At 39.4% G+C, this 27,098-nt stretch overlaps 1 protein-coding gene across 3 annotated transcripts in view; it reads left to right on the plus strand.

The window, feature by feature from the left end:
* The window catches only part of MTO1 (mitochondrial tRNA translation optimization 1), a 34,081-nt gene extending 8,615 nt beyond the window's left edge, over positions 1-25,466 (plus strand). For 2 of the 3 annotated variants that reach the window (XM_025890469.2, XM_025890472.2), the window contains 9 exons: positions 5,095-5,384; positions 7,496-7,608; positions 7,696-7,886; positions 8,121-8,251; positions 9,409-9,613; positions 9,695-9,866; positions 15,605-15,723; positions 19,626-19,786; positions 20,728-25,466. In XM_025890469.2, the coding sequence (XP_025746254.1) occupies positions 5,095-5,384; positions 7,496-7,608; positions 7,696-7,886; positions 8,121-8,251; positions 9,409-9,613; positions 9,695-9,866; positions 15,605-15,723; positions 19,626-19,786; positions 20,728-20,889 (1,544 nt within the window). In that variant the 3' untranslated portion in view covers positions 20,890-25,466. The remainder of the gene's footprint in view (positions 1-5,094; positions 5,385-7,495; positions 7,609-7,695; positions 7,887-8,120; positions 8,252-9,408; positions 9,614-9,694; positions 9,867-15,604; positions 15,724-19,625; positions 19,787-20,727) is intronic. The other variant, XM_025890471.2, reaches the window with a different exon arrangement.
* Positions 25,467-27,098: the final 1,632 nt, after the last annotated feature.

The raw sequence follows: 27,098 nt of genomic DNA on the forward strand, positions 1-27,098 counted from the left end.
GTCATGATCCCAGGGCCCGGGGATCGAGCCCTGCATTGAGCTCCCTGCTCGGCAGGGAGCCTGCTTCTCTCTCTCTCCTTACATTGCTTCCTCTGCTTATGCTCTCTTGCTCTCTCTTTTGAACAAATAAATAAAAACTAAAAAATAAATAAAATCTTTAAACAAAAAAAAATTTCAAAAATAAATAAGATAAAATATTAAAAAAAAAAAACAGATGAACATATGTGGTGGGGGAAGGAGAGAGGGAAACAAACCAAAAGAGACTCTTTTTTTTTTTCCACAAGAGACTCTTAATACAGTACAAACTGAAGGTTGAATGGAGGGAGATGGGTGGGGGATGGGCTAGATGGGTGATGGCTATTAAAGAGTACACTTGTGATGAGCACTGGGTGTTGTATGCAAGTGATGAATCACTGAATTCTACTCCTGAAACCAATATTGCACTGTATGTTAACTAACTAAAATTTACATAAAATTTCTTTTAAATCAGTATGGACTAGAAGAAAAAAAATAAAATCTTTAAAAAAGAAAAAAAGCCTGGGGTGCCTGGGTGGTTCGATTGGTTAAGTGTCTGACTCTTGATCTCAGCTCAGGCCTTGATCTCACGGTTGTGAGTTCAAAGCCCCACATTGGGCTCTATGCTGGGTGTGGAGCCTACTAAAAAACAAACAAAAACCAACAATAAAAAAAAAGCTCAATGCATATTTACATTTTTTTGTATATGAAAGGTTTTTTTCCTTTCTAAAAGCTGGGATCTTGTGTTTGTCTTTGTTCTGAAATTTGAAAGTAGTGTCCTTTAGTCTGCTCTTTGTTCATTCATTATGGTGGGATACTAAGTGTTCCTTTTTAATCTGGTAATCTGTCCTTGATCTGTATATTTTCTTCTATTATTTCTCCATGCTTTCTTTCTGTAACTCCTGTCCCTTTCTGGATTGGTCTCCTGGGCTGCTTCTATTTTTATTTTTTTGTCATTTTGACATACTTTCTTAGAAGCCTTCCTTAAATTTATTGTCCAAATCCTTGTAATGAGTTTTTAAATTTGACCGTATTTTCATTTATAAAGTGTCCTTTTTTTCTGATTGTTCTTTAGCGTCTTGTTTTGTTTCTGAATTTAATATTTTCTTTAATCCATATAAGGATTTTAATTATCGATTTTTGAAGTTTCCTTTGATCTATGTGTTGTTTTCTCCAGATTCTTTGTTCTGTGTATTTGGCTGCTTATTTTCATGTACATGGCCTTCCTCAAGTGTCTAGGGAACTTCGGCTGTCAGGTTTTTATTTTTATTTCTTTTTATTATTTATTTTTTAAAAGATTTATTTATTTATTTCAGAGAGAAAAAGAGAGCACAAGCAGGAGAGGGAAAAGAGAATCTCAAGCAGACTCAACACTGAATGCAGAGTCTGACGTTGGGCTTGATCTCAGGACCCTTAGATCACATCCTGAGCTGAAACCAAGAGTCAGATGCTTAACCGACTGTACCACCCAGGAGCCCCCAGGCTCTCAGATTTTAAATGAGACAGTAAAACACTGGATGATTTCTGTGTGCACAGTTAAATTTTATTTCTTGCCCTACTCTATAATCTGGTGATTAGGGGTTGGACTGGCCTTTTTGTTGGTGAGCTACCAAACATCAATGACTGATTTAGTAAAAGAATCAGTCTTCTGCCAAGGGGGATAATATGGCTGCCAGCTCGCATTCTGGGAACAAAATGGTAAGAGGACTGTGATAGAGAATCTCATCATTTAAAATACAGTTCTTGACTTAATTCCCCTGTTTTGAAAGTAATTTCTATTATAGATTTATTAATTTTTTGAATGGGGAATACATATACATGGTAAACAGTTTATTTATTTTTAAGATTTTATTTATTTGACACAGAGAGAGACAGCGAGAGAGGGAACACAAGCAGTGGGGGTGGGAGAGGGGGAAGCAGGCTCTCCGCCGAGCAGGGAGCCCGATGTGGGGCTCGATCCCAGGACCCTGGGATCATGACCTGAGCCAAAGGCAGACGCTTAACAACTGAGCCACTCAGTCACCCCACATGGTAAACAGTTTAAAGGGGACAAAGAAGAATGTGGAGTGAAAAGTGGTCTCTTTCTCATCTTGTCCCCCAGCCAATCAGTTTTCCTCCTCAGGAACATTTCTAGTTCCTTGTGTAGTCTCTCTATCTGTATATTTATGTATCTTCATGCATATGGATATATTTGTATTTTATCACATAGCAATAGCATGTTATCCACACTGTTCTGTACTGTTGGTTTTTTTTAACCACTTAATCTGTGTCTTTGCTTTTGGGAGCTTTTTTTTTTTTTTTTAAGATTTTATTTATTTATTTGACAGAGAGAGACACACAGAGAGAGGGAACACAAGCAGGGGGAGTGGGAGAGGGAGAAGCAGGCTTTCCGCCGAGCAGGGAGCCTGATGTGGGGCTCGATCCCAGGACCCCGGGATCATGACCTGAGCCGAAGGCAGATGCTTAACTGACTGAGCCACCCAGGCGCCCTTAAGTTTGTGTTTTTGTTCTGGTGATCACTTTAGTAACTGATTTTATATAATGTGCTTTATCTTCTCTTCTGTCAGTGTTTACTGGCTTTCCTCTCTGAATAGTTACTGAATTAGTTTTATTTTCATTTCCTTTTCTCTCCCCTTCCTCCTTTCCTCTCCAGATTTAATGATTATATTGTTTTTATTAGTGCAGACCTTTATACCCTTATTTGTTTATACTTCTGTTACTTAATTTAATAACTTTAAATGCTATTTTTGGGGCACCTGGGTGGCTCTGTTGGTTAAGTGACTGCCTTTGGCTTGGGTCATGATCCCAGGGTCCTGGGATCGAGCCCCTCATTGGGCTCCCTGCTCAGTGGGGAGCCTGCTTCTCCTGTCTGCCGCTCCCCCTGCTTGTGTTCTCTTTCTCTCTCCTTGTCAAATAAATAAATAAAATCTTTAAAAAAGCTTTTTCTGATGTTACTCTTTGACCTTGTTTATATTTTATAGGCAAAACAATACAGTTTTTTATTGTGGCAAAATGTACATAACTTAAAATTTGCCATTTTTGGGGGTGCCTGGGTGGCTCAATCGTTAAGCGTCTGCCCTCGGCTCAGGTCGTGATCCCAGGGTCCTGGGATCGAGTTCCTCATTGGGCTCCCTGTTCCTTGGGAACCTGCTTCTCCCTCTCCCACTCCCCCTGCTTCTGTTCCCTCTCTCTCTGTGTCTCTCTCTGTCAAATAAATAAAATCTTAAAAAAAAAAAAAAAGGGCGCCTGGGTGTCTCAGATGGTTAAGCGTCTGCCTTTGGCTCAGGTCATGATCCCAGGGTCCTGGGATCGAGTCCCGCATCGGGCTCCCTGCTCCTTGGGAGCCTGCTTCTCCTTCTGCCTCTCTCTCTCTCTCTCTCTCTCTCTCATGAATAAATAAATAAAATCTTTTAAAAATAAATAAATAAATAAATTTGCCATTTTTAAGTGTACAATTCACTACCATTAAGTACATTCACAATGTTGTGCAGCTGTTACCACCACTCATTTCCAGAACTACTTGATCATCCTAAACTGAAACTCTATCCACTAAACAGTAATTCCCCATTACCCAAAGAATAAGGCTAACATTTTCCCATAAGATAGGTCTGTCTACACACAAAACCTTTACAGACCTAACTATTTCGTTTTCAGCCCCAATGTTTGTTCTTACATTCTTCAGTTCTCATTCTCAGTTCTCCGGTTTGCAGGCTTTGAGGGCAAATTATTTCATTCTCATTGATACATTCTCCTCATATTCTTGAGTTATATCCTTCTCCCCTCTGCTGGATCAGTTATTGCTCTTCCAACTGATTTCTGTCTTCTGAGAATATTTTGAGAGTTCTCATCTTTTGACAAATTCTCTCCCATTACTTGTCCTTTTGGGTTTATACCTTTTTTTGCCCCTTTATTTCATCTTGGAGTTTTAGGAGGGAGAGGAAATCATGTGAGGGGGCGCCTGGGTGGCTCAGTCGTTAAGCGTCTGCCTTAAGCTCAGGTCATGATCCCGGGGTCCTGGGATCGAGCCCCGCATCGGGCTCCCTGCTCAGCGGGAAGCCTGCTTCTCCCTCTCCCACTCCCCTTGCTTGTGTTTCTTCTCTTGCTGTGTGTCCCTCTCTGTTAAATAAATAAAATCTTAAAAAAAATGTGAGGTAGTCTGTCATATTTATTTTTTTTAATTTGCATTTATTTTGCAGAATTTACTCCCAGGCCATAAGTTTTTGTTTCTTCAGTTTCTTCTGGGATATCTTTTTCTTCTGTGCAACCTCCTCTTCTGGTTTAGAAACAATCTGCTCTTTTTCAGTAAGGATCATCTCAATGTGGCAGGGAGAGCTCATGTATGGGTTAGTCCAACCATGAGCCCTGTACGTTCTACGCCGCATCTTGGGGGCTTTGTTCACCTGGATGTGCTCAATGACCAGAGAATCAACATCTAAACCCTAAGTTCAGCATTACTCTCTGCAGTTTTAAGCATGTGCAGTAAAAATTCAGCACTCTTCTTGGGCCACCGACCCTGTGTCCAGCCCCACCGTTTGGCCTGGGCACACCTACTGACTCCACCATTGTAGCGACGGAATGGCACACACTGCTTCTGTAAAGTGATGTCTTTCAGATACTTGGTAGCTTTTCAGATATGCATACCCTTGATGGCCTGGGCAGTTTCACGTGTGTTCTTAAAGTGAACAGAAAGATTTGAACCTCTTGATTTACATGATTTCATAGGGTTTTCTGGGTCAAGCGAATAGCGAACCATTTTCAGAGGTCACCTCAGGCCGCTTAGGGCGGTAGTCTGTCATACTTAACCAGGAGTCTAAAATTAATTTTAAAAATTAACTGAGACTAACTTTTCAGTACTGACATGATCTTAGGAACATGTGAATTAGTTTTCATATGTTACTATGTTCTCTCTCCCAGCTGTCTTGGATTCTTGGTATTAATAACATATAGTCTTCTAAGTCATTTAAAATTCTTTCTCAAGTTTCTAAAGACAGATTTTCTCTGTAGTTCTAATGTAAATGGTCACATTTCAATTAGATCCATGGTAACAGGTCACAATTTTTACTCTTTCTGATCCTTTAGCAGATGGAAGCACAGTACATGCAGAGAGTGTGGTTCTGACTACCGGGACGTTCCTGAGAGGCGTGATTGTAATTGGACTGGAGACACATCCGGCAGGGCGTTTAGGGGATCAGCCTTCCATTGGGTTGGCTCAGACTCTGGAGAAGTTGGGGTTTGTGGTGGGAAGATTGAAGACTGGGACTCCACCCCGAATTGCCAGAGAGTCGGTTAATTTCAGCATTCTAAACAAGCAGACACCAGATAATCCATCCATACCATTCAGTTTTATCAATGAGACAGTGTGGATTAAGGTAAGGTAATTTATGACAACTTAACTTTACAGTTGACGGTGGCTATTCACAGCAGCATATAGCCTAACTCTCCCTCCCTCCCTCTCTCCCTTCTTTCTTTCCTCCCTCCCTCCCTCTCTTCCTTCCTCTCTTCCTTCCTTCCTTTCTTCTTTCTCTCTTCTGCCCTTCCTCCCTTCATTCCTTCACAATTCACCTTACATTCCTATTACTTAGGGTGCAAAAAAGTGATATTTAACAGGATTAGCTAATTTAGCTAATTGGGTGTTTCCCCATAAGTTCTTTTTTTTTTTTTTTAAAGATTTTATTTATTTATTTTTGAGAGAGAGAGAATGAGAGATAGAGAGCATGAGAGCGAAGAGGGCCAGAGGGAGAAGCAGACTCCCTGCTGAGCAGGGAGCCCGATGTGGGACTCGATCCCAGGACTCCAGGATCATGACCTGAGCCGAAGGCAGTCATTTAACCAACTGAGCGACCCAGGTGCCCCCCCCATAAGTTCTTAAGTTTCGTTACTTCAGTAATCTTGCCAATTTAAACTTTTTTGAAACAATGGCAGACATACATAAATACTGCAAGACCATTAAAACAAACTCTTGTAAACCATTGAAATTCACCCACCATTAATATTTTACCATATTTATCTCTCTATATAGAAATATAGAGATATATGTATATATTTAATCTATAAAACAGTAATATAGACATTGATCCTTATTCTTTTCTTTTTCCAGAACATTTGAGAGTAAGTTGTAGAGACCATGACCCTTTACTTCTAAATATTTGAGTATGGATTTCAACTAAGCACAGAGACATGCTCTTATATTACCTCATTGCAGTAATGAAATTTGGGGAATTTAACATTGATACAGTGCTGTTATCTAATATATAGTTCATAGTCAGATTTTGCTGATTGTCCCAATATTGTTCTTTATAGCAACCTTTTTTTTTTTTCAATCCAGGAAAAAATATAGTATTTGTCATTTCTCTTTGATATGGAACAGTTCCTCAGTCTTTAATGATACTGGTATTTTTGAAGAGTACAATCTACTTTTGCCTACTTTTGGAATTATTTAAAAAAAAGTATATTGTGTGTTTAGAATCGAGGACTAATAATTGATGGTCCTAGTTTCTGGTGAGTGTTATTGTGATAAGTGGCTCCAAGTATTCTGCGATCTTGAGCAAGTCACTTTTGTATTTTTGCTTTGGTAAAATGTAAATTGTGATGCTACTTTCTTAGTGTGTATATTTTTAAACTGTTTATTATAAAATTTCAATTTTATGGAAAGTAGAAAAAAATAGCATAATGAATCTCTGTCTATCACCCAGCTTCAACAAGTAACATTTTCTGGCATTCCTGTTTCATTTTTTCTTAACACTTTCTTCTTGTGAGGTTTTTCTTTTTTTTTTTTGTTTAAGATTTTATTTGTCAGAGAGAGAGCGCGTACAAGCAGGGGGAGTGGCAGGCAGAGGGAGAAGCAGGCGCTTCACTGAGCTGGGAGCCCGATGTGGGACTCGATCCCAGGACCCTGGGATCATGACCTGAGCTGAGGGCAGATGCTTAACTGACTGAGCCACCCAGGCATCCTGACTTCTTGTGAAGTTTTAAAGCTACAGTGACATCATTTCACTTATAAATACTTTGGTATATGTCTTTAACATGAGAACTTTGTAAAAAACCAACCACAATACCATTATCACACCCAGAAAATAAGGACCAAATAAGGGCCACACATTGAATTGGATGATATGCCTGATAACAACAGTTCCCCTCCTTTTTTTCTTTTTTCTTTTTGACATTTATATGTGGAAGAAACTGAGTCATCTGTTCTCTAGAATTTCTAGGATTTCCCACATTCTAGATTTCTCCCTTCTGGTGCCTTAACTATTTTCTTCCATTTTCTATATTTTTTATAAACTGGTAGATCTACAGTCTTGTTTAAATTAGTTTTATCTCCTGGGTTGTTTTTGGGAAGAATACTTCATTAGTAGTACTCAGCATTATGCATAGGTTTAATGTCTGTAAAAGTAAGTGCATATCATGTGTGTAATTTATTCGAGTAAAAGGCCAACTAGTAAAGAAGCAAACATTGTTATAAGTAGTTCCTATATTTTAGCCAGAAGATCAGCTGCCATGTTACTTGACTCACACCAACCCTAGAGTGGATGAGATTGTCCTTGAGAACCTTCACCTTAATAGTCACATTAAGGAAACTACAAGAGGACCCAGGTAAGGACAAAACATTACTTTAAGGAATGCTGTCAACCTTCTTTTGTTTGCTTCATTAAATTTTTAAATTTCATTGTCCTGTTCCAGATACTGTCCATCCATTGAATCAAAGGTTTTGCGTTTTCCAAACCGTCTACATCAGGTTTGGCTGGAACCTGAAGGAATGGATTCTGACCTCATCTACCCCCAAGGGTTATCTGTGACACTACCAGCTGAATTACAAGAGAAAATGATCACATGCATCAAAGGCTTGGAGAAAGCTAAAATGATTCAGCCAGGTAAAGAGAATCACAGCTGCCCTTCCATATGAGCTCAGCATTGTTTTAGCAGACAATGAGGAGGTCTTAGCTACAGTTATAGTTGCCTAGAGCCTCAGAAGACAAAGCCCAACATCTGTGCATTTAAAATATTCTTTGTTTTTCAAGAGCATTTAATGATAATCTTTGCATCTCTAGTTTGAGACAAATCCAGCTCGGTTTTTACTTATTTTGTATAATTTATTCTTTGGTCAGGCTATGGTGTTCAGTATGATTACTTAGACCCCCGTCAGATCACTCCTTCTCTTGAGACTCGTTTGGTGCAACGGCTGTTCTTTGCTGGCCAGATAAATGGCACTACTGGTTATGAGGAAGCTGCAGCTCAAGTAAGTGGTTGTTCAAATGTTACTATAAACAGAAAAGGGCAATTTAACTGGTGTCCCTCCTTTTAATTTCTGTTGTGGTAACTATATAGGTCTTAGATACAACTCATAAATTGTAATGGAAGACTTATTTCTGTTTCAGGGTATACAGCGATGGCTACTATATACAAGAGAATTTAAAAAACACGTGTGGGTTATTTTTGTTTTTAATTTTTTTATTTGCATGTAGTTGGCACACAACATTACATTAGTTTCAAGTGTACAGCTGAGTGATTTGACAAGTTTATACATTCTGCTGTGCTCACCACAAATGTAGCTACTGTGTGTCTGTCCCATTGCACCCCTGTTCCAGTATCATTGACTGTATTCCTTATGTCATGCTAAACACTTGTGGTTTTAATTCTCTTTTCTGAGCTCCTAGGTCTGATATCATATTTGATTAGATTTACTGTATTTAGAAATTTTTTAAAAGATATTTTTTATTTATTTGCCAGAGAGAGAGAGCACAAGCAGGGGTGAGAGGCAAGTAGAGGAAGAAGCAGGTTCCTTCCCAAGCAAGAAGCCAGACGTGGGACTCGATCCCAGGACCCTGGGATCATAACCTGAGCCAAAGGCAGACGCTCAACCAGCTGAGCCACCTAGACGTCCCTATTTTCAAAAAATTTTTTTAAGATTTTATTTTTAAGCAATCTCTACACCCAAAGTGGGGCTCACACTTAACCCCGAGATCAAGAGTTGCATTCTGTACTGACTGAGCCAGACAGGCACCCCTGAATTTTTTTGAAAAAGAAAATTTAGTTCTTTCAACATAACTTTATTGCAAATTATCATATTCCTTTGAAGGGAGAAGTTATGTTATTTTTACTTGTAAGTAGGAAAAGGCTAGAAGAGTTTTATGGGTGGATTTTAAAAAACATATTAGCCCACCTCAAGCTTATCAGGAATGTTAAATATGTTTGAAAACAATGAAACATAGCATTCTAAAGCAGCACATTACCTGTATTGTTTTTGAATACGTATCACATTTTCTCTGTCTGTTCTCTCTCTTCTGGGCAGTGCCTGCTTTCTTAATACCCGACGCTGTTTTTTCCAGGTAGTGTTCTAAGGTAGCTCTTTGTTCAGTTCGTAATGGCCTGTTAAACATTTCAGTCCTCTCGTAGGGTGTGATAGCTGGAATCAATGCAAGTCTTCGGGTCAAACGCAAGCCTCCTTTTGTCGTCAGCCGAACAGAAGGCTACATAGGAGTCTTGATTGATGACCTCACCACACTGGGCACCAACGAACCCTACCGCATGTTTACAAGCCGAGCAGAGTTCCGTCTGTCACTGCGCCCTGATAATGCCGACAGCAGGCTCACGTTCCGAGGTAACTCTTCACTGAGTCCTACAACCAGGTTTACTCTTCCTTCAAACCTCTCTTATTATATTCTTCCCCTCCCTCTTCTAGGGTATAAGGAAGTTGGCTGTGTGTCCCAACAACGATATGAAAGAGCTTCTTGGATGAAGTCTTCTTTGGAAGAAGGCATTTCTGTGCTAAAATCCATTGAGTTTTCAAGTTCTAAATGGAAAAAATTAATTCCAGAGGCTTCTATAAGTATTGGTAAAAGTCTGCCTCTCAGGTATGCACTTTTAACATAGACTTTTCTCACTCTTTACAGAAAAGTGAGATTGTTTCAGAGAGACATTACTTGTGGATTCCCTTTTTAATTTTTTTTATTTTTTGGATTCCCTATTTTAAATGAATTTAGCTTACTTTTGGCTTCTTTTCAAAATCTTTAGATGTAACTCAACTCTTTATTCAGGATTAAATATATATATGATTCTAAATTATTTTTATTTTTTTATATAATATTTCTGAGGCTCCCATTGAGTTCTTCTGGCTTTCCTAAGATTTAGAGGGTACAAACCAAGAAATACTGTTAATCTGCCTTCTTTTATACATATGGAGTAATTGGAAACCTCTTTTTTTTTTAACTTTTTTTTTTGAAAAAAAAAGAGTGTGTGTGTACATGTGAGGGGGGGAGGGGCAAAGGGAGAGAATCTTGAGCAGACTCTGCACTGACTGTGGAGCCTGACACAGGGTTCAGTTTCACGATCCTGAGATCATGACCTGAGCTTAAATGAAGAGTAGGACGCCCAACCAACTGAGCCACCAAGACGCCCCAAAAACCGCTTTGATTAAACAGAGTATTTTAAATTCTGTGGACTTACTGGCAGAGTTCCTTGCTACATGTTAGGGGTTTTTTTTGTCCTTGCTTTTGTCATTCTGGTTAAATGGACTCTGAATCTAAAGGACATAAATATAGAGCTTTGCTTCATAGATATGTTCCTAAGGACCTTGCATAGTTCAAAATCTGCATATCTCACCACTCATTTTTCCTGTTTAAAAAAATGTAAGCTAATTCAGGTGGGGAGTTGCCCAGAAGGCATAAATCTTAAAATCATTGTAGCTTAGAAGCAAATATGGTGGCATTGATTTTGCACCTATGTCTCCAATATATTTTTCTTTTATATTTTTCCTTTTTTTTTTATTTTTATTTTTATTTTTTTTAAAGATTTTATTTATTTATTTGACAGAGACACAGCGAGAGCAGGAACACAAGCAGGGGGAGTGGGAGTGGGAGAGGGAGAAGCAGGCCTCCCGCAGAGCGGGGAGCCCAATGCGGGGCTCGATCCCAGGACCCTAGGATCATGACCTGAGCCGAAGGCAGATGCTTAACCTACTGAGCCACCCAGGCGCCCCCTTTTTTTTTTTTAAACCCTGTTTTCCTTGTGCAGGATTTTGCGGACTTAAAAGGTGTACCCATTTTAATGCTGCTTTTTATTATCTCTAATCTTCCAGTGCTGTCTCCTTGACTAACAGCCTGGCATAATGAGTCCTTGTTCGACTTTCATCTCATCATGGTGTCTTATCATTTATAACTTCTTTTTTTTTTTTTTTTTTAAAGATTTTATTTATTTTTTGAGAGAGAGAGAATGAGAGAGAGAGCACGAGAGGGAAGAGGGTCAGAGGGAGAAGCAGACTCCCTGCCTAGCAGGGAGCCCGATGTGGGACTCGATCCCGGGACTCCAGGATCATGACCTGAGCCGAAGGCAGTCGCTCAACCAACTGAGCCACCCAGGCGCCCCTCATTTATAACTTCTATTCCCAAGTTTTCATTTTCACAGGAATTTCCCAAAGCACTGACACTGTTGTTAGACGCTTTTAAGCAGGTTTTTAATTATAGTAACAGTAAGTGTTAAAGAACATGCATGGGGCACCTGGGTGGCTCAGTCATTAAGCGTCTGCCTTCAGCTCAGGTTATGATCGCAGGGTCCTGATATCGAGCCCCGCATCAGGCTCCCTGCTCGGCGGGAAGCCTGCTTCTCCCTTCCCCACTGCCCCTCCTTGTGTTCCTGCTCTCACTGTGTCTCTGTCAAATAAATAAATAAAATCTTAAAAAAAAAAAAAAAAGAACCTGCATAGTAGTCAGCCAACCAGGAAATCTTATTCACAGGAGTGACAGCCTGATTGACAAATGAGGACGGTGGATATATTTACCAGCTAAGTGGCACTGGGAGATGGCAGTAGTATATAGTTTATAATCCACTCAGTATTCCAGGTGTTTGTTTAAATTTAGGAAGGCTCGCATTATTTCAGACTCTTTGCAAAGAATTTATATATTTCAAGTTTATATTAACTAGAATTTGCATTAAATGTAACTAATGTATATGAGGTAACATTGCCAGTGGCGTAATTGATTGTTTTTAACACAGTCTAAAAAGCTAATCTATGAATGAAAAGGCTAGCAGTTTTACATTTTTATCAAACTAATCCCAAGAGTGATTTTATTAAGGTGATTAAAAAAATAATAATTTAGCCAAATGCTTTTTTAAAAAATTCATGTATCTTTCCCTTTGGGAGAAACCAGGGTCCCAGTCGCCATATTTTATTTCAGCAGAATATTTAGTCTAGCATGCAGACTCCCTAAATGAATTCACTTTATCAATGCCTAGATATGTAAAGCTAGAAAGATAAAAAATTGGACAAAATACATTTATTGCATTTACTGTGTACATGCCAGGCTCTGTGCTAAGCACTCAGAAGTTGAACCAGACTGAACAGGCATTTTAACAGAAGAGATACATAAGTAACTGCATACACATTTCCTGTCAGGATTATAGGGAAATACACTAATGTGTTAGATTTTCTCTTGTGTTCTATTGAGGTGTGCTAACTTGTTCTCTCTGTGCCAGAGCTCTGAACTCTGAGACTTAGGCTTGATTCAAAGCAGGTCTTAAAAGTTTGGACCTGAGAACAGTTCCAAGGCTTGTAAATAAATTATTTTTAAAAAATGTTTAAGTTGGATGATCAAGGTCTTTTCTTTGAGGTTGTCACCATCGTGCTAGATTCCAAGATAACACTTTTTTTGGTTAGTCATTAGGTGTGTTCCAGTATGTTCTGTAGTTTATTTCTTTTTAAGATTTTATTTATTTGAGAGAGAGAGAGTACACATACATGAGCCAGGGCAGGGGCAGAGAAGTAGACCCCCTGCTGAGCAGGGAGCCCAACATGAGACTCGATCCCAGGACCCTGGGATCATGACCTAAGCTGAAGGCAGACACTTAACCAACTGAGCCACCCAGGCACCCTGTTCTGTAGTTTAAAAGACAACCCAGCCATTTTCTTCTTGGCGCTTAAGGAAGGTTTCATTGTAGCTTGAGATGAGGCCTCTGTAATTAATTAGTTGACCTAATTTGTCTCTTGAATCACAGCAAAACTTACCAGAATTTCTGGACATTCCTAGAGCAGGTGGTCTGAGGAAGAAATGAGTCAAGCATCCTCAAAGGGTGATAATGCATGACTGGTAATTAACAGTAAAGAAGGTTGGTTGGGAGGTCTGGGAAGACTTGGCAACCCTGGATGGACAGATCTGGCTTTCTGTTGACTTGATAATTAATTTAATTGATTTTGGGTGGACAGAATTTATCAAAAACATAATCTGTTAGAGAGAAAGATCAAAATTAGTAAATAGAAGTAAAATGAATTAAGGCAGTAAATATGGGGAAATTATACAGATCAGTGAGTCTTGTGAGAACCAAACAAAATGAGAAGGAAACTGCAGGATATTTCCCAGTCTTGGGACCACAGGAATGAGGTGAGCCAAGGGCAGTACCATAGTTCAACTAAGTAGACCAAGGTCTTGACAACAATGGAACTCATTATGTACCACTTTTAGTTACCCTGGCAATACCTTTCCCCCCCCGTTAATTTTATTATATTATGTTAATCACCATACATTACATCATTAGTTTTTGATGTAGTGTTCCATGATTTATTGTTCGTGTATAACACCCAGTGCTCCATTCAGTACATGCCCTCTTTAATACCCATCACCAGGCTAACCCATCCCCCCACCCCCTTCCCCTCTAGAGCCCTCAGTCTGTTTCTCAGAGTCCATAGTCTCTCATGGTTCGTCTCCCCCACCAATTTCCCCCCTTCATTTCACCCTTCCTACTATCTTTTTTTTTTTTTAACATATAATGTATTGGGCGCCTGGGTGGCTCAGTTGGTTAAGCGACTGCCTTCGGCTCAGGTCATGATCCTGGGGTCCCGGGATCGAGTCCCGCATCGGGCTCCCTGCTCAGCGGGGAGTCTGCTTCTCCCTCTGACCCTCTTCCCTCTCGTGCTCTCTCTCATTCTCTCTCTCTCTCAAATAAATAAATAAAATCTTTAAAAAAAAAAAAACATATAATGTATTATTTGTTTCAGAGGTACAGGTCTGTGATTCAGCAGTCTTACACAATTCACAGCGCTCACCATATGTCTGTCACACAGCCACCCCATCCCTCCCACCCCCTACCCCTCCAGCAACCCCCAGTTTGTTTCCTGAGATTAAGAATTCCTCATATCAATGAGGTCATATAATACGTCTTTCTCTGATTGACTTATTTCGCTCAGCATAACACCCTCCACTTCCATCCACATCGTTGCAAATGGCAAGGTTTCATTCCTTTTGATGGCTGCATAATATTCCATTGTATATATATACCACCTCTTCTTTATCCATTCATCTGTCGATGGACATCTTGGCTCTTTCCATAGTTTGGCTATTGTAGACATTGCTGCTATAAACATCGGGGTGCACATACCCCTTCTGATCACTACATTTGTATATTTGTGGTAAATGCCCAATAGTGCAATTGCTGGGTTGTAAGGCAGCTCTATTTTCAACTTTTTGAGGAAGCTCCATACTGTTTTCCAGAGTGGTTGTACCAGCTTGCATATCCACCAACAGTGTAGGAAGGTTCTCCTTTTAAATAAATTATAACCAAAAAAGTCACATGTAAATGATGTCAGTAATAATTAACAGAGAAACAGTTGGTGTGGTTCACTTCACCTTAGGGAAGGATTAGGGGGTGAGGATGACTGATAACAAGAAGGAATCTGAGATCAGTATGAAAGGGATTAAACTGGCCAAAGGAGCACCAGAACTTCTGGAGATGAAACATACCTGAAGTTTCTCTCTAGTTGGATCTTAACAGGTGTCAATGAGTCAGTCAAGTTACTGCAAATCTCATCTGATCTACCTGTCAGCATTTATACTCAGGCATGTTCTTTTGGTGAGCCATGTAAGTTGCCTGGGAATTTTAGCAGTTGTCTCTATTAGCTGCATGTATTGATTGCTCTCCTCTCCCCTTGCTTTGGCTCAGGAGGCCTTAGCCTAACCAGAGTAGTGGAAGTAGAACTGAGATTTAGCTCCCTAAAGTTCCCAATCAGTAAAAATTGAAATGGAGATTATACTAAATTAGAAAATATCTGACTGGAAGAATACATAGGAACCCTTGACCATCATTTTCATCAGTTTGTTTTGCAGAGCCTTAAAACATACAGGGAGGGGCCTCTTGTTCTTACTAGGGGAGTTCTGCAAAAGCAAGAAAGAGATCTTCAGGTGGTTTTGAGCATGCAAGAGGATGACTCCTTCACAGGACATGGGGCTTAACATGATTTAGATGTAAACTCTTAGGGAATTCAAACCCTTGTTATCAGAGGATATTTTGTCCTTACAAGAAAGGGAGAACAAAAGGATTATAGTAATGCAACCTTTACCAACAACTTATTTCTCATAATAAAGGAGAGGAGTTGGGGAGAATTACAAACTATTTCTCCTGTGTTGCAAATCTACTGCATTTGCTGACTGTGCTTGGAAAGAATTAGGAGTTTATCTTTTTTGATATTAGTATTAATTCTGAGATTTGGCATTATTTCCAAGGAATCTTCTTCTTAATGTGGCTTATATAATATAGACCCCTACATCTTGTTTTGGGTTTGTTTTTTTTTTACCCCTATGCTAATGAAACTTTTGTATATTTGCAGAGCTCTAGATGTTCTGAAGTACGAAGAAGTTGACATGAAGTTGTTAGCCAAGGCTATTCCAGAGCCCTTGAAGAAGTACATTGAATGTAGAGAGCTAGCTGAAAGACTGAAAATAGAAGGTAGAAAATAATTTTTTACTTACATGCCTATACATTCTCTTTTCCATTTGTGCAAATTATGAATGGATAGCAGATTCATTGAGAACGAGCTCTATGTTAAGAGGAGCTATTATTACCATAGAACCAGCATAGTCTTAGGCTCTGTGCTATTCAGAGTGGGGTTCCCAGGCTAGCAACATTGCAACACATGGGGCCTTGTTAGGATTACAGAATTTCACAGTCTCCCTCAAACCCACTGAATAAGCATCTGCATTTTAACAAGATCCCTAGGTAATTTGTGAGCATATTTCCAGTTTTGGGAAATGCTATAAGGTTTACCAAAAATAACCCCCCAGAACCAAAAAAACACAAAACTTTTTTTCCTTAAACTTTCTTTTACATTTTCCTCATCCAGTGTTCTAACGATGAGAAAAATAATACTGTCTTTGGCTTTAACAATGTACCAGAATAGGGGCACCTGGGTGGCTCAGTCTGTTGAGCATCTGATTCCTGTTTTCAGCTCAGGTCATGATCTCAGGGTCGTGAGATCAACCCGTGTCAGGCTCTGCACTCAGCGCGGAGTCTGCTTCAGATTCTTTCTCCCTCTCCCTCTTCCTCCAGCTCTAATAAATAAAATCTTAAAAAACAGAAACAACAAAAAAAACAATATACCGGAATACTCTACCATTAAAATACTTACTTTGCATCAGGCAAATCTGAGCCTGCCCCTGGTACATTATAACACATATCGTGCTCTAATACTCTCGGTCAGTGTACTGACCATCAAAGCTACAGATGACTTTGTAGTTGTAGTCTATTTTTTTTAAGTTTTTCATTATTAAAAATTTCACACATAAAAAGGATAATATCAGCTTCTGCATTTTGATGATGTTTTTTCCTGGAGTGGCAAATTATGTAGAGGAAAAGGCAGGGAACATAAAGAGCTAGGGAGAAGGGTAGGAAAAGTTGGATAATGATGTATTGTTCAAATAGAAAAGGACTTTAAATTCCTTAGAGACCAGCCAAGGTTGTAAGAATGCTGCATTCCTTCCAGCAATGGCATTTTCTTTCAGTTCCAGAGAGATCTATCACTTTGCTATCCTTTGGCTATACATACAGGGTGACCCAAGTGCTACCTATCACCCACCATGCAAGTTAACAGAAGTCTAGCACCAAAGGGAAACTCAACAAAACTCGAGAATCATTATTCCAAATGACCAGACACTATACTTATACTAATGTATAAGAAATAATGTTGACAGGGACGCCTGGGTGGTTCAGTCAGTTAAGTGTCTACCTTTGGCTCAGGTCATGATCCCAGGGTCCTGGGATCAAGTCCCTCATCGGGCTCCTTGCTCAGCATGGAGCCCGCTACTCCCTCTGCCTGCCGCTCCCCCTGCTTGTGCTCTCTCTCTGACAAATAAAATCTTAAAAAAAAAAATGTTGACCTTTTATTTCAACATCATAATTTCTCTATTGAGTAAAAATTACTTATTGAACATTCAGGCTGTTATCACCTGGGTACAGGTGATTAAATTCTATATTTCATTTATTTATTTTTTAAAGTTTATTTAAGTAATCTCACACACAGTGTGGGGCTCCACTCACAACCCTGAGATCAAGAGTCACAGGCTTTTCTGACTGAGGCAGCCAGGCGCCCCTAAATTCTATATTTTAAACTTGGTTTGCAGTTTTACTTTGTTCCATAAATCACCAGATTTGAGATAGAATAATCCAGAATTTAACTTGTTCATAGAAAACCCTGACTTCAGCCACAGAGTAGCTACTATTTTCCCTTGTATTTTAAAGACTCTGGCATATATAAAGACTCTAGTCGGCTTAAAAGAAACATTAGGTTAAAATATATCAGTGATTCTCAAATCACTACATGGACCCCCTCCCCACCAGATAGCAAATTTCTTCAGATTCTTCTTTGTATTCTCTCTCAGGTTTTGTTATATATATATTTGGAAGTTTAAATAAATATACCTTTAAATATATATTGTCTCATTTATATTCCCTGATCCCCTATGGGGTCTATTTATGAGTCATACAATTATATTACAGTTTTTTGTGCTAATTTGTCATATTATAATTTGTATTAAGCCCTTTACATGCAGTATTTTGTTTAGTATTTAGAATTGTTCTGTGAAGGGTAGGTATTAACATTATTGTCTTAATTTTACATTAAGTGGTAACTTGCCCAAGATCACACAATTGGTAAGTGGCAGAGCTGGAATGTGAACCTAGCTTGTCTAACTGTGAGGCCTGTGCACTTCACAACTTGTTGTTGCCATAAAGACCATCAGAAGTCATCTGAGTCAGCCCTTACAATTTCTGGATTGGCTGACTGGATGGCTCAGTCAGTCAAGTGTCTGTCTCTTGGTTTCAGCTCAGGTCTCGATCTCAGGGTTGTGAGTTCAGCCCACATTGGGCTCCATGCTGGGTGTGGAGCCTACTTACAAAACAAAACAAAAAGGTAAAAAGAAGCTAAGGCCCAGAATGATAATGACCTGCCCATAGTCAGAGGATAATTCATTGGTAGAGCCAGGCTTCGAGCTGAGATTCTCTGCTAGTCAAGTAACAGAAGCAAATATTACCAAAACCTTGAGGGGAGACTGGCTTTCTTGAACAGAATACAGTAACCACCTCAATTTAGATTTTAAAACAGGTTTTAAGTTTTTTTTTTTTTTTAAGATTTTTATTTATTTATTGAGAGAGAGAGAGCATGAGAGGGAGGAAGGTCAGAGGGAGAAGCAGACTCCCTGCTGAGCAGGGAGCCCGATGCGGGACTCGATCCTGGGACTCCAGGATCATGACCTGAGCCGAAGGCAGTCGCTCAACCAGCTGAGCCACCCAGGCACCCAAACAGGTTTTAAGTTTATTTTTCTAAGAACAGAATGCTATACAAAATAATTGCTAAATTATCCTAACTTCACTTCTGAATAAAACCTTAAATTATGTATTACATCTAAAAATCTCTGCTTTTAAAAATTATAGCTTTAGGGGTGCCTGGGTGGCTCAGTCGTTAGGCGTCTGCCTTCGGCTCAGGTCATGATCCCAGGGTCCTGGGATCGAGCTCTGCATCGGGCTCCCTGCTCTGCAGGAAGCCTGCTTCTCCCTCTCCCACTCCCCCTGCTTGTGTTCCCTCTCTCGCTGTCTCTCTGTCAAATAAAATCTTTTAAAAAGATTTTAAAAATAAATGAATAAATAAAAACTATAGCTTTATATGGACATAATTCTGAAAACCATTTTCTTAAAGAAACAGCTGATCTTTAGGACCTAACATTCAAAACCACAGCCTATTGAGAGGTTTGCACTGAGAGGAAAAGCAGTATCTTAAGTTTCCAGAATTTTAAACTTCTGAGTATCTCTACATCCAACGTGGGGCTTGAACTCACAACCCTGAGATCAAGAATCACATGCTCTACTGACTGATCCAGAAAGGAGCCCCTTAATTTTCCAGATTTTTTTTTCTTAAAGATTTTATTTACTTGACAGAGAGGGAGAGTGGGAGAGCACAAGCACTGGGGAGCGGCAGGGGAAGAAGCAGGCTCCCCACCGAGCAGGGACCCCGACTTGGAGCTTGATCCCAGGACCCTGGGATCATGACCTGAGCCGAAGGCAGACACTTAGCCAACTGAACCACCCAGTTGCCCCAATTTTCCAGATTTTTGAAATGAAAAGGACATGCAGTAAACTATCAAACAATGCTATAGTTGGTATGCAAGATACTCCCTCTCTCATTTAGCCTCAATTTCCTCATCTACAAAAGGGAACACTTAACCCCATTTATCTCCTAGTGTTAGGAAAAGTGTTGAATGACATAATATATACAAAAGTTTTTTGTAAATTGTAAAAAGTTATAAAAACACAAGTAAATATACTCTGAGTGTCATAACATAATTAATTCTATTCACCAGCCACTTATGAATCAGTGTTGTTCTATCAGCAACAACAAATAAACGAAGTTCAGCAAGATGAAGCACTCCAACTGCCAAAAGACCTAGATTATTTAACCCTCAGAGATGTGTCTTTGTCTTATGAAGTTCGAGAGAAGCTACATTTCAGTCGCCCAGAAACGGTAAGAAACCAGGCAGTGGAGCAGGTTATAAAGACCTGGTGCTTTAATTTTTTAAACCTGGATTTACAGCGGTCACATAATTAATGTTTTAGTTCATCATAAAAAATCTAACCTCTTATTTTCATAATTATATCTCTGTATGACAGATGTCGGTTTGTTTTTGAGAGACAAAAAAACTTAGTCTAAATAAATAACTAGAAGAATTGAGTTGATTAAAATTACTCTCTAGTCCCAGTGCAAACTAGTATAATGCATGACATAAAAGAAAGCACATTAGGTTAATACATGTGAGTGGTTTTCAAATCACCGCTTGGTTCCCTCCCTAGGAGTTCTATAGTGTTGGCTTAGAAGCTACTAGGAGGAAGAGGGGAGCCAAAAAAAAGGTCCCTCACCCCATGCTTCTGTCTCAGTGTGTGTATATGTGTGTCTGTAAATGTCTGTAAACAAATTAAAAATTTTATTATATGGTATATAGTATTGGACTTTAATAAGAAATATTTAAAGATAATAGGCTATATTTATCCATTCTGAGATGCCCATTTAACATTTCTGCAACTGAGTTGTATCTTAAAAATGGATGATGGTGTATCATAGTAATGGACAATGGCTTTTTTTAGTGGTGATTCATATAATAAAAGGCATTTAACAAAAATATAACCTGTAAAATTTTTTGAAAAAAATTATTTTTAAAGGGAAGAGTGATTCGGTCAATATAACATGACCTTTGACAAGTTGCTTTAACTTCTGTGAGGCTCATTTTCCCTAATTTGTAAAATGAAGGTATTAATAGTAATCACATTCCCTTTATCTACTTTATAGTTATTTTGAAGATACATTAAGTTCTGAAAATATTTTATAAACTATAATATACAGATTATTAACAAAATAGATTTGATTTGATTTGATATAGCTCACTTATGTTTTATGGTTTTAATTCTTAGATTGGGGCTGCTAGTCGTATACCTGGAGTGACACCTGCTGCCATCATCAATCTGCTTCGATTTGTGAAGACCACTCAGCAAAGACAGATGGCTATGAATGCATTGCCCAAAACTGATCAGTCCTTATATGATACAGAAAGCCTTGAAGAGAGACAGTTATAGCTTTATATTCATAGAAGACTTTTAAGTAGTACAAGAGTATAGATAGGGTATAAGTATTTATATTTAGCACCTATTAAAATAATAAACTTACTAGGTTATTACAGATTTGTCACTAATTTATGAAGAGGGCAGAGATTATAACCGTGCTTTTTTATGTATCTGAAAAAAGTTATAAAGTTTTCATTTATACTTTCTCTTAGGTGCTCTAATACAGTGAGCCTATTAATATAACTGCAGTGTTCATCAGGAAGATAATAGTGGACCCACAACTAAACCTGAAGAAAAATCTCAGCTTGCAGATTTGCCTACTTATAAGGACCTTGTCCATTAAATGTTACCAAAGTGAAAGTCTTTTTTTTTTTAAAGATTTTATTTATTTATCTGACAGAGAGACGGCGAGAGGGAACACAAGCAGGGGGAGTGGGAGAGGGAGAAGCAGGCTTCCCACAGAGCAGGGAGCCCGACATGGGGCTCGATCCCAGGACCCTGGGATCATGACCTGAGCCGAAGGCAGATGCTTAACAACTGAGCCACCCAGGTGTCTCCAAAGTGAAAGTCTTATGTTCAAACCTGTTTTGAAAGTTAGTAGTCTTTTGCTTGGTTAATGAGGCAATTTCAAAGCCCTCAAATCCTTAGGGCTACAAATTTTAAACTATAGAAAATCACCTAGAATCATTAGGCTGATTTCCAGCATTGGAATATAATATGTAGGGTGAAAGTTAACTTTTGAGATTCCTATACTTCTGCAGGAAATCCTCACCAGTCATTTTTTTTTTCTCACCAGTAATTATCTTTGAACATTAATGAAAACCCTGTAAAATAGAAAGGTTGGAAATGATATTTTCCTATGATCCACAATATAGAAAATTTTTTGGCAACCTAGTTAAGGGAGAATAAAGGTAAATTTTGTATCATACAATATTTTCTTACAAAACTGTTATGGCCATGATTTCTAAACAATAAAGACAAATCCATAGTAACTGGTGACTAGTGTTTCCCTGTTTTTAAGTCAGAAGTGACAAAAAAACTGAAATGCTGCTGGCTCTCCTCTTCCTCTTCAGTACTTCGATTCTATGTTGTCATGAAGTTTAGGGTGGGGTGACCACCTGGGTCCTTTGGCTGGCTGGTTCACCTTAACCTTTCTGTATAGACTAGAGGATGAATACAGACAAGTGGGCCAGAGAGCCTTCCTTGTTCCTGGAAATGCCAACTCGGATCTCTGGTATCATTAAGGAGCAGTTCCCATATCAGCTTCAGGCCAAAGCAGATACTTAAGACCATACCAAGGGCTCTGAAGTCACTCTGGCAACAGATCTATGTGTTAAGCCTGATTATGGGTCAGAGGCAGCCAAAAAGCTCGTTGCTATAATCAGATATGGCTACTTGGATGTAGCTCAGTTTTCATGGATTTGTTTCATCTAATTTTAGTCTTTCCATTAAAGTAGTATCAGTAGCAAGTAAAAAGTATTTGTAATGCTGGATCATTTAGCAATGATGAATTCTTTTTGATACTTGATTTAGTAATTTCAAAAAGTAACTTTTACTTTAGTTATGGCTGTTCCTAGACAGAATTCTTACTACAGAGGCAATATTGGTTACATACTATAGTACATTTTTAAAAGGCCATTTTGCACTACCTGTTTAGCACCAGAAGGGAAATCACTGTTTTAAAACTTTTTTCTGGTTAGGTGACACCTGGGTGGCTCAGTCGGTTAAGTGTCTGCCTAGCATCCTGGGATCGAGTCCCACATCAGGCTTCTTGCTCAGGGAGCCTGCTTCTCCTGTCTGCTGCTCACCCTGCTTGTGCTCTCTCTCTGACAAATAAATAAATAAAATTAAAAAAAAAAACAAAACTTTTTCTGGTAAAACACAAGAGTAAAAGCAGTGGTGCTTTTGGGGTGCTTAATGATTGAAATTTATCTTGAGGAAGTATAAAGTTTTTAAATGCTTTGGAAAGTTCTTGATGGCTGTAATTTGGGCCTAGTTGACAGTATACATATTAAGAAATTTAAGTTTTATAATGTGATTCCAGTATAATAGTAACTGACTCACTAAAAAATGATGGAAAACATTTGTTTTAGGTTCTGCCTTTTGGTTTAGGATCTTTAAATCTATAATTTAAAATGTGTTAAACTTTTACAAAATTACCTTGCTTAAAAAGAGTGTTCCAAAACAGCTTGCTTACCTTTTCATGCTGCTGGCCAGAATGCTATAGACCATCATGCTCTAGGGAAAAATCAGTTAAAAATGTACTTCATAGAAATCTCCCCCAATGGGGTGCCTGGGTGGCTCAGTCAGTTAAGTGTCTATCTTCAGCTCAGGTCATGATCTCAGGGTTCTGGGATCGAGCCCTGCGTCAGGCTCCCTGCTAAATAGGGAGTCTGCTTCTCCCTCTCGCTCTGTCTCTCCCTACCAACCCTGCTTGTGCTCTAAAAAAAAATCTCCCCCAACAATGACAATAGTCAGCCTCCAACAGAAGTTGGCCACACTTGTGATTTCCTCTACCCACCACAGACCACACTGCCTGGCAGTTAGAAAAGCCCAGGTACTAAAGTTCATTTCAGGGCGCCTGGGTGGCTCAGATGGTTAGGCGTCTGCCTTTGGCTCGGGTCATGATCCCAGGGTCTTGGGATCGAGTCCCGCATCGGGCTCCCTGCTCCTTGGGAGCCTGCTTCTCCCTCTGCCTCTCTCTCTCTCTCTCTCTCATGAATAAATAAATTTAAAAAAGTTTTAAAAAAAATTAAGTTCATTTCAACAGGAACACCAAAATAAAAAAGAGGAAACAGCTAAGGAACATGAAGCATTTGTAAAATCATTGATTCAGGGAGAGAGAAGGGAGGATTGAAGATTGGAACCTATGCTAAATTAAGCCATTATAACCTTGAATTGTGAAGTTACCTCCTGTAGCCAGAGTTTGAATTTTATTATTTTCTAAAAATATTTGGTCATTTTTTAGTTTCAACCTAGATTAGAACCTCATTTTGACTGTCACTTCTAAATCAACATTCTCAAACTGCTAGCTGCAATTCATTAGCAAGCTATGAAAATTTTTGTCATAGGTAATAAAAATACTATTCTGACACTTTTGTTTCAGTACTTAACATACAAATTATATTTTACCAATTTTAGGACTTATTTTTTTCCTTTTATCATCTCTAAATTGTTGTATGTTCTATAGTCAATAGAATCTTAAAAATTGGCAGCATTTGGGGCGCCTGGGTGGCTCAGTCATTAACTGTCTGCCTTCGGCTCAGGTCGTGATCCCAGGGTCCTGGGATTGAGCCCTGCATCAGGCTCCCTGCTCGGCGGGATACCTGCTTCTCCCTCTCCCACTCCCCCTGCTTGTGTTCCCTCTCTCGCTGTGTCTCTGTCAAATAAATAAATAAAATCTTAAAAAAAAAAAAATTGGCAGCATTTGTGACTTCCAACTGAAAACACCTTAGATGCAATGAAATACTGTGTTACACTGTGTTGCAATAGAAAATGTATTTCTTACTATGGATCCTAGTCAAAAATGTTTGAAAAAGACCAGTCTGTTTGAATAATAGCACTACTCCCTACTGGGAAAGTCCCAATATATTAGGATTTTTAAGATTTTATTTATTCATTTGAGGGAGAGAGGGAGAAAGAACGTGTGTACACAAGCAAGGAGAGAGGTAGAGAGAGAGGGAGAAGCAGACTCCCTGCTGAACTGGGAGCCCAACATGGGGCTCATTCCCAGGATCTGGAGATTATGACCTGAGATAAAGGCAGACGCTCAACCATCTGAGCCACCCAGGCACCCCTACATTAGGATTCTTTAACATGTGTGTATTTCTCAACATAGGAAAAACTTATCTGTCCCTATGCTATAGCATGGCTAGGTGATGTGATTAAAGTATAATTGCAAGTTGCTGTTGGGCATGGATCTCAGCTATTCTGACTTCACAATATCTTTCTGCCACTTTCAGTGACTTTTTTTCCTCCTAAGGACCAGAAGTCCTTCACTAGATGAAAGTTTCTCCAGCTCTCCTAAACAATCTCCTTCTCGGGGCTTAACCTTCAAGTCCCTCCCACTCCCACACTTTGTAGCCTATCTCATGCTAAGCATTTATGGAGTTACCATGCTTAATGAACCATTACAGCACTCAATCTAAGCATTATCTCAGAGTTTAGAGGCTATAGGGGAATTTAAATTGTGATTTTCACTCTGAACAGCATTCTCTGCAGATTTAAAATACTCTTCATGTACTTGAAGACAATAATACTTTTTTAGTGTTTGCTAGGCTAAACAACTACTTTTCAAATCCAGTGCCTCATAATTCAAATTTAGTCTTTATGTTGGTTGCTCTTTGAATTCTTTCAGAGTTGGTCTACACTATTTAAAACACAACAATCAAAATTTAAAACAACATGTTAAGAAACATAAAAAATGGACTGTGTAGGGGCACCTAGGTGGCTCAGTCATTGGGTGTCTGCCTTTGGCTCAGGTCATGATCCCAGGGTCCTGGGATCAAGCCCAGCATCGGGCTCTCTGCTCCGCGGGAAGCTTACTTCTCCCTCTCCCGCTTCTCCTGCTTGTGTTCCCTCTCTGTCTCTGTCAAATAAAATCTTAAGGAAAAAAAAGGACTATCTAAACTTAAAAGGAAACATTCTAGACTGTATGTAAGACAACACCAGCATACATGCCATGTTTCAAGCCATGAAAAGGAAACTTACTGAATTTTCTGTATTTCCAACTTCACACAGAACCTAAAGGTGGGAGGGAGGGCAGTTTAACAAACTTCAGAGACAGATATGAGAGCTTTGAAGAAAACTATTCACCAACAGTCACATAAAATATGAGAAACTGAGTTCCAAGAGATGCATTCTCTAACCTCAGTATAAGATTTAGCTACAGGGGTGCCTGTGTGGCTCAATCAGTTGAGTCCGACTCTTGGGATGCCTGGGTGGCTCAGTTGGTTAAGCGTCTGCTTTCAGCTCAGGTCATGATCCCAGGCTACTGGGATCGAGTTCCACATTGGGCTCCCTGCTCAGCAGGGACCCTGCTTCTCCTCTGCCTCTGCCTCTCTCTCGTGAATAAATAAAATCTTTAAAAAAAAGAAAGTCCGACTCTTGGTTTTGGCTGTGGTCGTGATCTCTGGGTCGTGCCCTCCAGGCTAGGTGGGGAGTCTGCTGGAGATGATCTCCCTCTCCCTTTGCTCCTCCCCCTGCTCATGCTGGCTCTCTCCCTCAAATAAAATCTTAAAGAAAAAAAAAGATTTAGCTATAAGAAAATGTTCCCTCTACCCAACTGAATAAAAATCACCTCATTTCTTGTTAGACATTTACTGAGTTGCCAGCCTACACAGAATCTTGAGGCTCAAGAGAGATGTCCAAAGTGTCAATCAAGTTTTGACAATAGCTAAAGAGAAGGGCTGCAGGTCAAGGCTCGGTCACACCCTTCCTTTGTTGAAATGATCCAGCTGCACCCCCCTTAAATGGTTACAGCCCAAGCCTCAGAAAATGTTGCAGATGCTCTCATCAGAAGGCTGAGAGAGGGACACCTGGGTGGCTCAGTTGGTTAAGCATCTGCCTTTGGCTCAGGTCATGATCCCAGGGTCCTCGGATTGAGTCCTGCATTGGGCTCCTTGCTCAGCGGGGAGCCTGCTTCTTCCTCTGCCTGCTGCTCTCTCTGACAAATAAATAAAATCTCTAAAAAAAAAAATTAAAAAAAAAAAAGGTTGAGTTTGGGTGGCTCCAGACAGCTCAGGAACTCAAAACTCAAATTGCTTATGTGGCAACCCTAGTTTATCACGCCACCAACTTAGAATATTCCCCTAATCACATGATTTTACTAAAAATTTAACCAAGTCATTTAACCTCTAGAAACCACATTTGCAGGACACCATAAAATCTTACCGTCTTAGCTGCCAATTATCCTCTTTAGAATAAATGAAACTACCTACTTTTGACTTATGTCTATTTTCTTTCTTTTTTTTAAAGATTTATTTATTTATTTAGAGAGAGACAGAGAGACACACAGCGAGAAAGGGAACACAAGCAGGGGGAGTGGAAGAGGGAGAAGCAGGCTTCCCGCTGAGCAGGGAGCCCGATGTGGGGCTTGATCCCAGGACCCTGGGATCATGACCTGAGCTGAAGGTAGACGCTTAACAACTGAGCCACCCAGGTACCCCTTACGTCTATTTTCAAATCTAATCTGCTTTATACAAGCAATAACCTACATCTTA

This window comes from Callorhinus ursinus, unplaced genomic scaffold, assembly GCF_003265705.2.
Source record: "Callorhinus ursinus isolate GAN/ISIS: 27379988/994484 unplaced genomic scaffold, GSC_fseal_2.0 scaffold22, whole genome shotgun sequence".
Classification (NCBI taxonomy): Eukaryota; Metazoa; Chordata; class Mammalia; order Carnivora; family Otariidae; genus Callorhinus; species Callorhinus ursinus.